The sequence below is a fragment of the Nothoprocta perdicaria genome, unplaced genomic scaffold (assembly GCF_003342845.1).
Source record: "Nothoprocta perdicaria isolate Ctin4 unplaced genomic scaffold, notPer1 scaffold_260, whole genome shotgun sequence".
Lineage (NCBI taxonomy): Eukaryota > Metazoa > Chordata > Aves > Tinamiformes > Tinamidae > Nothoprocta > Nothoprocta perdicaria.
The window spans coordinates 935,347-945,045 of record NW_020455489.1 but is presented as its reverse complement, the minus strand read 5'-3'; the positions used below and the strand labels follow the sequence as shown (position 1 = coordinate 945,045).

At 50.8% G+C, this 9,699-nt stretch overlaps 1 protein-coding gene across 1 annotated transcript in view; it reads left to right on the top strand.

Annotated features, from left to right (window-relative positions):
- The window catches only part of CWF19L1 (CWF19 like cell cycle control factor 1), a 12,158-nt gene extending 2,587 nt beyond the window's left edge, over nucleotides 1-9,571 (top strand). The window contains exons 2-14 of the mRNA XM_026040688.1: nucleotides 30-152; nucleotides 243-321; nucleotides 2,423-2,524; nucleotides 3,178-3,392; nucleotides 4,554-4,672; nucleotides 5,194-5,278; nucleotides 5,636-5,776; nucleotides 6,438-6,549; nucleotides 7,469-7,548; nucleotides 8,338-8,547; nucleotides 8,948-9,067; nucleotides 9,326-9,423; nucleotides 9,550-9,571. Of these exons, the coding sequence (XP_025896473.1) occupies nucleotides 30-152; nucleotides 243-321; nucleotides 2,423-2,524; nucleotides 3,178-3,392; nucleotides 4,554-4,672; nucleotides 5,194-5,278; nucleotides 5,636-5,776; nucleotides 6,438-6,549; nucleotides 7,469-7,548; nucleotides 8,338-8,547; nucleotides 8,948-9,067; nucleotides 9,326-9,423; nucleotides 9,550-9,571 (1,506 nt within the window). The remainder of the gene's footprint in view (nucleotides 1-29; nucleotides 153-242; nucleotides 322-2,422; nucleotides 2,525-3,177; nucleotides 3,393-4,553; nucleotides 4,673-5,193; nucleotides 5,279-5,635; nucleotides 5,777-6,437; nucleotides 6,550-7,468; nucleotides 7,549-8,337; nucleotides 8,548-8,947; nucleotides 9,068-9,325; nucleotides 9,424-9,549) is intronic.
- The last annotated feature ends 128 nt before the right edge of the window (nucleotides 9,572-9,699 follow it).

Here is a 9,699-nt window from a genome sequence, read left to right as displayed (position 1 = left end):
GCCGGGCCGGGCCGTTCCGCGCGGCGCAGCGGCGCTCAGCGCGCGTCCCGCGTCCCGTGTCGCGCAGGTTGGCGTGCGGCGACGTGGAGGGGCGGCTGGAGGCGCTGTTCGCGCGGGTGCGCGCCGTGCAGGCCCGCAGCGGCCGCTTCGATGTAAGGCGGGAACGGGAGCGGGAATGGGAGCGGGAGCGGGGGCCGGGCCGGACCAGGCGCTCCCTCCCTCYGTGCGCGCTCCCGTTGCAGATGCTGCTCTGCGTCGGCAGCTTCTTCAGCGCCGCGGCRGCGGCCGAGTGGGAAGAGTACCGGGCGGGCACCAAGACAGGTAGGCGAGCGGCGGCCGGGGTGCCCCGCAAAGCCCGGGCGTGCGGCGGGGCGGCACCGTCAGCCGGGAGAGCCACCCTTCCCCTTGGCGGGCTTGTCTGTGCACCCAGTGACACTCAAGCAATGGCCAACGCTCAAGCGATGGCCAACACTCAAGCGATGGCCAACACTCAAGCGATGGCCATACTCAAGCGATGGCCAACGCTCAAGCGATGGCCTACACTCAAGCGATGGCCATACTCAAGCGATGGCCAACGCTCAAGTGATGGCCATACTCAAGCGATGGCCAACGCTCAAGCGATGGCCAACACTCAAGCGATGGCCATACTCAAGCGATGGCCAACGCTCAAGTGATGGCCATACTCAAGCGATGGCCATACTCAAGCGATGGCCAACGCTCTAGTGATGGCCTACACTCAAGCGATGGCCATACTCAAGCGATGGCCATACTCAAGCGATGGCCAGCATTCAAGTGATGGCCGATGCTCAAGCAATGGCCAGCACTCAAGTGATGACCATACTCAAGCGTTGACCGACACTCAAGCAATGGCCAACACTCAAGCGATGGCCAACACTCAAGCGATGGCCAGCACTCAAGCGTTGACCGACACTCAAGCAATGGCCAACACTCAAGCAATGGCCAACACTCAAGCAATGGCCAACACTCAAGCGATGGCCAGCGCTCAAGCGATGGCCAGTGCCCAGGCGATGGCCAACGCTCAAGCGATGGCGATGGCCGACGCTTGGTCTGCGCCAAGGTGGCGTCCGAGCCGCGCTGAGGCACCCCGAGGTTGGGTAAACGCGAGGAGCGGGAGGAAGGTGGGATTGCTGCTTGTCTGGGCAGGGCCATGGGGAAGTGGCCTTTGCATTGCGGTCTGGGGAGCTGCTGGACGGCGCTGTCCMTTTTGTGGGACTCTCGTAGCGACCTGCCTCTTCCGCCTAGGTGCCCCCAGCTCTTGCACCTGAAACCTTTTCCCTCCTGAGGCATTTTCCCACCCGTGCACWTGAGAAGGTCTGCACAGCCTCCTCGGCCCCTGCTTGCGCACCCCTTGGCTGGGAGATGCTTCTCACCAGCATCCCTGGTGCTTTTACTCTGTACTCTTCAGCCCCGCTTTGAATCTCACCCTGGTACGAGGCAGAAAAGGATCCGGGTCTCTTGGTTTCCTGCAAATCTCCCTTTCACCCTCATTCCTCAGAGTTATCCCCGGCTCCCTTGTACTCCCCATGTGTCCGTACGTCCACAAGGTTCCCTGGGCACAGATGGTYCTGGCTGTTGCTTGTAGTTCAGCTTGCAGCCTGGCACCTTGTGCCCTCCTTGCAGCAGGAGGGTGAGCAGAATTAGTATGTATTTTTAAGCTCAGCCTCCTGCAGCCACTTTAGGAAGCGGTCGCTGGTGCGGAGGGAGGTCAGTGAGTGGTAGCAGCGGGGTCCTGCTTGGACTGGTGCATTTCTGCTCCTCCTCACTGGCYTCTCTTTACCCTTTGAGCTCTTCAGAAATCTCCTTTTTTGCCCGTGTGTCTATAGAAATAACCAAAGCCTTTTCTGATATCCACTGGCGTAGCAAAAGGGAAGGTTTTGTGGTTTTCTTTTTTTCCTCCTCCTCTTTTTGGTTAGGTGAAATTGTGCAGGAGGTGGTGGTGCCCAGCAGATCGAGGAGCCACTGAGCTTTAGSTCTTCCCACAGCAGCAACAACARCAACAGAAACATTGCAGTCTTCCAGTACCCCTGTGAACTTAAGCGGAATCACTGGGTACACTGCGTTCGAGCATTTGCCCGAGGGAAGAGCTGTATTTTTGAAGCTCTGTGGGTCGTTTTGGAGGGGRTCTCCCCATACAGTCAAAGGAGCGTACCTGGGGTTAAGCCAGAGATTATTCTCCACCATAAGATACGTGCATCTTATGGAAACAGGATTATGGGCCTCATTTTGAAGGAAGATTTCTGGTTCTCTGCTTATCCCATCTCGGCACGCTGCAAACAAACAGCCACTGGAAAGCAGATAACTGGGATGGGACCTGCTGGATTGCTGGAAAATGCCAACTGAACTTTTAACACCCCARACTAAACCCAACGGGTGACACGTGTTTTGTTCTTCTTTTCCACAGCTCCAATCCCAACCTATGTGTTGGGTGCTAACGATGAGGACACCGTGCGCTATTTCCCGGACGTCAGCGGCTGTGAACTGGCCGAGAACATCACCTACCTCGGTAGCACCAGGCGGTCTGCGAGGAGCGCAGGCCGCGGGCAGCGTGGGGCTCGCATGAACGTTTTGAGAGCTTCCTCTTTCAAACCCTTTCCAAACCTCTTAAGCCCGTGTTCCTTGTAYGTGGGTTCCACATTGGTGTGGAACCCAAGGAAAGTTTCCTAGGAACTTTAGGAACTTAGGGAAGCTTCCTAAATGAACTGGGCTTTGCGTTTTGAGGCTCTGTTAAGGGAGAACTGTTAGGCTCAAGTGTAGTGAAGGAAGTAATAGGAAGGGCGAGTTTCTTTCCGTAATGCTGCCTGGCAAAAGTAGCAGCAAGTAAGTGCTGGAGCACTGCAGAAACGCTGCTGCAGTTGGCTCTTAATAGGCAATCTACCTGTTTGATTATGTGCTGATTATTTTTGTTGGGTTTTTTTTTTTGAGAGAGAGGGGGAGGTTGTCCAAACTGGGGACTTGAAAGAAAACTGGGGTTGTGTAAACTGGGAAGAGTTYGAGCATGTTGTGTTAAATCAGGGCTCTCTTGTGAGTTTTTTGACTGTAATCAAAGAAAGGTTTGGTAGAAGTCAGGGAAGTCAGGGCTCGATCTTYGTAGTTGATGCAGGCAGGGACTAACTTGCCCCGCTGCAGGCTGACGCGCGCGCTTGTGTGTCCGTGCAGGCCGCAGGGGGGTGTTCAGCGGCACGTCTGGGCTGCAGATCGCCTACCTGAGCGGCACCGAGGCCCAGCACGAGCCCGCGCTCGCCTCCGCCTTCACCGCCAAGGACGCGGCGGAGCTAACAGCGTCCTTGCTGTCAGCCCCCGGCTTCAGAGGGGTCGATATACTGCTCACGTCTCCCTGGCCCCGAGACGTGGCCAGGTTCGGCAACAGTCCTGTAAGTGCCTGCCGTGGGTTTTCCTTGGATTTCTTAAATCAGTAGAGGAAACTGGTGTCGAGCGGTGTCTTCCCTTAGCTCCTAACGCTTCTCTTGCCAGTTTTCTTCAGCAACCCAGGCTGTTCCTTAAAGCTTGCGTCAGTCCTGGCCCGCRGTTTGTGCTTTGCCATAGCAAATCCGTAGGGAAAACTGCGTTCGTTTCCTAGAGCAGTTTTCCCTTTGACACTGCAGGCCTCTGCAGCTGTGGAAATGTAAGTTGGAAAAGGGACTGGAGCCTTCCACYGCTCGAGTTCGAGCTGTTGTTACTGGGTTGCAGGTATCTCTGTTCCCCTCCACTCCAATGCTGCCGATCTTCACAAACCTCAGTTTCACATAAATCCTTCTTTTGCCTCCTTCAAACCTTAAATGCCTRTGTTTGTTTCTTTAGGTATCAGTCAGCTGTACCAAATGGTGTGGTCCTTTCCTGCCTGAATTTTGAGGGCACTATTTGATTTGTTTAGTCCACATTCGAGGGTTAACAGCGTACCTAAGCAAATGCCAACTTCTCATCATTGTTTCAGAAGATCAGAAACCTTCTCCGGGTTGAGTGCCATGTACTATRACAGAAATTACGTTTTTTGCTTCCCCTCCCTGCCTTCAGCTATTCAAAGAAAAAGAACTGACCTTCAGCCTGAAAGCAAAACCAAAGAACTAAATTAGGGCTCGCAAGAGCACTAGAGGGAAATGAGATGTAAGGATGCTCTGTCTTAAAGAACGGAGTCTTGTCTTGAATTTCATGTGTTGATTCTCTATAGGGATATCAATCTGCAATCAGCTGGCCATCASCATAGATTTTCTGAGGCTGTATTAATTGGAATTAAGAGGCAAATACGTATTAAAATGCACATCTTGTTGAAAGTGGGCATTTTATGACCTGCTGTTTTCATCAATAAGTCTTTGAGATCCCTTTGAGTATTAAGGGGCTGAAATTGCATCCCTGAAAGAAAAGGGAACATTTGAAGGAAGAGTTTAGGGTTTGCTGTTGTTCTTTGCAACTTTTAAGTTTCTTTTTCAGTGGAATTTGTGTGAGGAGCTAAATTTCCGTGGGTAAGGAGTAATTCCATTCTTTCCATTATGATCATGAGCTGTAGGTTTCCAGCACACAATTCTTGTATTTTATAGGGAGAAATAGACACCAAGAAATGTGGCTCTGCATTGATATCTAATTTGGCTGCAAGTCTCAAGCCAAGGTATCACTTTGCTGCACTGGAGAAGACCTATTATGAAAGAGTTCCTTATAGGTATGTAAGACCGAGCGAAACCTCGTTTGATTTGTGAGAAGGATTTATCAATTCCTCATGAAGTCATCCGGGCCTTTTAAATMACCTCCTTTCTTCTAACAAAGAAGTGGTGGCAAAAATCCGTAATTGTTACGTGTTTGATAGCCTTAATCGTAACTTTGTTTATGTATAAGATGTGTGTGTTGAGGGTCCTTTAAGTATATGTCGGTACTTGAAAAAAATAAAAATAATAAAAATAGTAAAAATAGTAAAAATAGTAAAAATAATAAAAATAATAAAAATAGTAAAAATAATAAAGATAAAAATAATAAAAATAAAAATAATAAAAATAGTAAAAATAATAAAGATAAAAATAATAAAAATAAAAATAGTAAAAATAGTAAAAATAATAAAGATAATAAAAATAATAAAAATAGTAAAAATAGTAAAAATAATAAAGATAATAAAAATAATTAAAATAGTAAAAATAGTAAAAATAGTAAAAATAGTAAAAATAAAAATGATAATTTGTTTCCCCACAGAAACCACACAGTGCTCCAAGAGGCCCCACAGCACGTAAGCAGGTTTATTGCATTGGCTGATGTTGGCAACACAAGCAAGAAAAAGGTATTGGCCCCCTGCCCCTTGAGCCTTTCTTCTCTCAAGTACAAGCGATATTTAGCTGTGAAGACACTTACAGAGAAAACGTTTGCTGTAATGTATGTACTTTGGGCAAAAAAATCGGGACTTGTTTAGTGCCTTCCTTCAAGTAGCTAAATTTGGAAGTACGGCATAAACTCCTGGATGCTTTGGGTGGGCGACTGGCACGAGGAACGTGTGTCTGCACCCTGGTTGGAAAACTGATCTGTTGCTGTGTTGTGGACCTAAGTTGTACATTACTGTTTCGGAGACGACCTCTTCTCGGTGGCAGTCCTACCAGAAAGCTTTGGGCACCCGAGCTCTCTCTCCTTCTTCTCCTCCCAGTATCTCTACGCGTTCAGCATTGTTCCCATGAGCAAGATGGACCCTGCAGAGCTGGTGAAGCAGCCCCAGGATGTCACAGAAAATCCGTACCGAAAGCTGCAGAAAGAGGCACACAAGGGCAGGACTCTCGTGAGTGCAGAGGTACTGCCGGGTGCCGCTCGCGAGTGCCTTTTGCTTTCCCGTTCTCTGCCCGGAGAGCTTGGCACGCTGTCTGGCTCTAACCTTTGAATACCTTTTCTCTTCATCGTGCTTCAGAGCTGGCTGAAAACAACTCAAGTYGGTCAAATGGCATAAATGTGGAGCGTGGGGTTTTATGATCCACTTTGGCCCCTTCTTCCCACCGACCCCTTCTTCCACCCACCACCACCTTCCAGTTTGCTGCCCTTCTTCCACCCACCGTTTGACCACACCATCCCCTACCGTCCATGGAAACCAGCCCTCCAGATGGTGTGCTCGGATCTGCTCGCTTGCCGGGGTTATTTTAGCGCTTTGCACTTAAATACGTAGTTTAAAATGGGCACAAAACCGTCACAGTTTGCTGGAAAAGAAACTTCGGTTTTAGCGTTTGGAGAGGTCAGGAGGAGAAAGCAGCAGTTTCGGACAGTTCTCCCGGAACTTTTTCCTAGGCTGAGGATGTGTAGGCAGCTGAGAGCTGTTAGATTCTTGGGATCACTCCCTTCAAGGAGGTTGATGCAGTTGTTGGAGGTTAAGGTATCCCTTCGGGAACGAGGCAGGGTTGTGTACGTGCCAAGTCTCTGCGCTGGGTAGTTAGGCTGAGCTTTCGTTTTTGTTTCCTGGACAGGAAGAAGCCGCTTGTCAGTTCTTCTTTGATTTGAACAAGAACCAAGGAAAGAAACGTCCCTCGGATGGGAAGGAAAGAGGGAACTCGCAGCCTAAGCAAGCTAAAAAGCCCCGTGAGTATTTGCTCTTAGCACAGAGCGTCCCTCGCAGCTCGCAGTGCGCTGTCCTGCTGCCCACCCGGTGAAGCAGTTGTCCACAAATAGGACACTAGTCTTCCCTGGGGAATAGAATTCCTGAGGAAAACAAATGACTAATTTCCTGAAGCCATTTCCACTGCCACTGGGTAGGAAGACTTGCTGCAAAAATGCCTCTGGCAGATGAACCTGCTTGTTTTGGTGTACATGGTTGACAGTTTTGCAATTAATAACACCACGCACTTGGTCTTGTCCTTGCAAATGATGGTTTTACAGGTTAAGCTGTCTTTTGCCAAAACTAGGGCGCCCTCGCTGCTGTAGAGATGCCTGCATGGGCAGGGCTGGCTGCAAGGACAGTTTTGATGAAGGAATGTGGGTGTGCAGCTCTGCCACTGCTCCTGCGGTCTTACTGTGGGACGTAGCACGCCGTTGTGCAAACTCACGTAGCTTCCAAAGTCTTTTGGAGCTCGTTCCGGTGAGAAGGGAACCTCAGTACACCGTTTTGTTAGGAAAYCAACCCTCAGAATGAGATAGCTCGTTTCTGAAGTCCTTGGGAGACTTGGGAGTCCGCGCTATTGCGTTTGCAACCCCACTTGTCCCTCTCTGAAGCCTCCAGGTGAGCCGAATCCAGTGCTTATCCCTAGTCACATGTTTATTGGTACAACCTCAGAAGCTGGTGCTTCTGAGAACTCCAAAGAACCGAGCCAGTTCCTTGCCCCAGTTTTGCCTTGCAGTGCTGAGTCCTTCTCACCCCTTCCAYGGGGTGTCCATCAGAAGGCGGCTGGAAAGCACTGGGCTTTGGGATCTTGCTTTGGCTGTTTCCTGTTCTCCCAAAGGATGCTGATGCCTGTTTCTCCGTGTTCTCTAATGCCCGTTTCTCTGTGCTCTCCCACTAAAGCGCAGCCAACGGGGCCCTGCTGGTTCTGCCTGGCCAGCCCGGAGGTKGAGAAGCACTTGGTTGTTAGTATCGGCACGCACGTAAGTCCCTTCTTTTTCTCGTGTGGAGGCAGGAGCATGCAAGGCCATAGCAATTTAAAGCCTCCATCTCTAATTTTAAATCTGTTAAAAAAAAAAAAAAGAAAAGAAAAGAGAGAGGGAAAGGAGGAGACCTGGCTTGGAAGTGCTGCCCACACTTACTGAGGTGCCCAGGCCTCAGTAAGTGGTCTGACCAGTATATGGTCTGTGTTTTGTCTTTATTWAAAAAAAAAAAAAACACAGTAGCAAAATTCACTTTTTTTCCCCCTCGTGTTTTGTCTCTTCTTGATTGAAATTGGATCCCAAGTAAGCAAGGAATGGCCTGCAGATTTTGCCGTAGTAGCTGTGTTATTTCTGATTTCTCTAGCCTGTGATGATACCATAAACCCCTTCCTTGTGTAGGTGCAAACGTACACTCAAATGCACTTTATCAGTTCTCCTATGATAGAAAAATATTCCCTAGAGTGGACAGAGCTGTAGCAGCTTTTCTTGCAGACAAATTTCTGGCGTTCGATTTTTTTTWTTATTATTATTTTTGTTTAACAAATGTAACCCCCTAACGAGCGACACSGAAAAAGAGGCTTTACCCGTTAGGCTGTGGGGTGCTCTTAGGCTGTGCTCAGCACAAGTTAAGCTTTGCAGTGTAGTGAGCGTTTGCACTTGTGCTATTCACACAAGTGAATAACAGGTGTGTGTGTGAGTGTATATATATATATTTATATTAAAAAAATATATATATATAATTAAAAATATATATATATATAATGTGTATTTATATTTATTTCACCCTAGTGCTATCTCGCCCTGGCCAAGGGCGGCTTGTTGCCTGACCACGTCCTCATTTTGCCCATTGGGCACTACCAGTCCGTGGTTGACCTCTCTGCCGAGGTGGTGGAAGAAGTGACCAAGTACAAATCTGCCCTGAAGGACTTCTTCAGAAGCCAGGGGAAGAGATACGTCCTGTTTGAAAGGAACTATAAGAGCCAGCACCTGCAGTTACAGGTATGATTTAATTCTCTTTTCTTTCTTTAGTGCAGGAGGGGCGGAAGAGTAGACGTCCTGTCTGTGTGCCAACGCGTTGATGTTTTATTGTGGTGGTTTCTGCATGTGGCCGGTCTGCGGCAGTATCGGAGCGGCCCTGAGCCACCACAAAGAGTGGAAAGGAGGGCGGGCATCCTGAGAACTGGCTCGAGCTTTTCAGTTGTCAGGATTTGTCGTCGTCGTTCAGCTCCTACAGAGAAAAGTCATAAGTTTAAGCCTGAAGACACGGGCGCTCACCTGTCTAGCGTGCTGAAGACGAGAAGCACTGAGGAGCAAACCAGCTCCAGTGATGGATTTGTTGCTTCCCGCGAGTRAACGGGTTGTCTTGCCTTGTTACGAGAGCGTTCTCCGTGCTCCCCAGGTGATTCCCCTCCCGCTGAACCTCTGCACTGCYGAAGACGTTAAAGAGGCCTTTATCACGCAGGCTCGGGAGCAGCAGATTGAGCTGCTGGAGCTCCCGGAGCACTCGGATATCCAGCAAGTACGAGACAAGGCTCGGCCTGTGGCTCTCCTCGCCGCCGCCCGCCCGCGGCTGGTGCTTCACGAGGGCTGGAGGGTCGCTAAGCTGCGGGAGGCGGCCGCCGGTGGCCCCCGCTGCTCCGGGATGAGCGTGGAGAGTCCGGGTGCAAGCCGGCCGGGACTGGGTGGGGACGGAGCCCACGCCTGGGCGCTGGGGCGTCCTGCGAGGGGGTGCCGGGCTCTCCCTGCCCSTCCGGGCCAGCTCGCTGTCCTCCCGCAGGTGGCCCAGCCCGGCGCGCCCTACTTCTACGTGGAGCTGGACACGGGCGAGAAGCTTTTCCACCGCATCCGGAAAAGCTTCCCGCTGCAGTTCGGCAGGTGGGGGGGGGTCTTTGGTGCCCCTTTTCCCTCCTCCCCGGGGAAGGGGGGGCGTGACGTCGTGCCACGTGGGTGGCATATCTGAGGTTCGGGGGGGGCAGTTACGGGTTGTGATGTCACGAGAAGGTATCGGGGGGGCTGGCTGTGATGTCACGCCAAGAGGAGGAGGGCTGCGAGGTCACACGGGGTGGGCAAAGGGAGCGCTGACGTCACAGGGGGCTAGGGGAGGTGGGTGATGTCACAGTGGGGAAGAGTGGGGTGGGCTGTGACGTCACA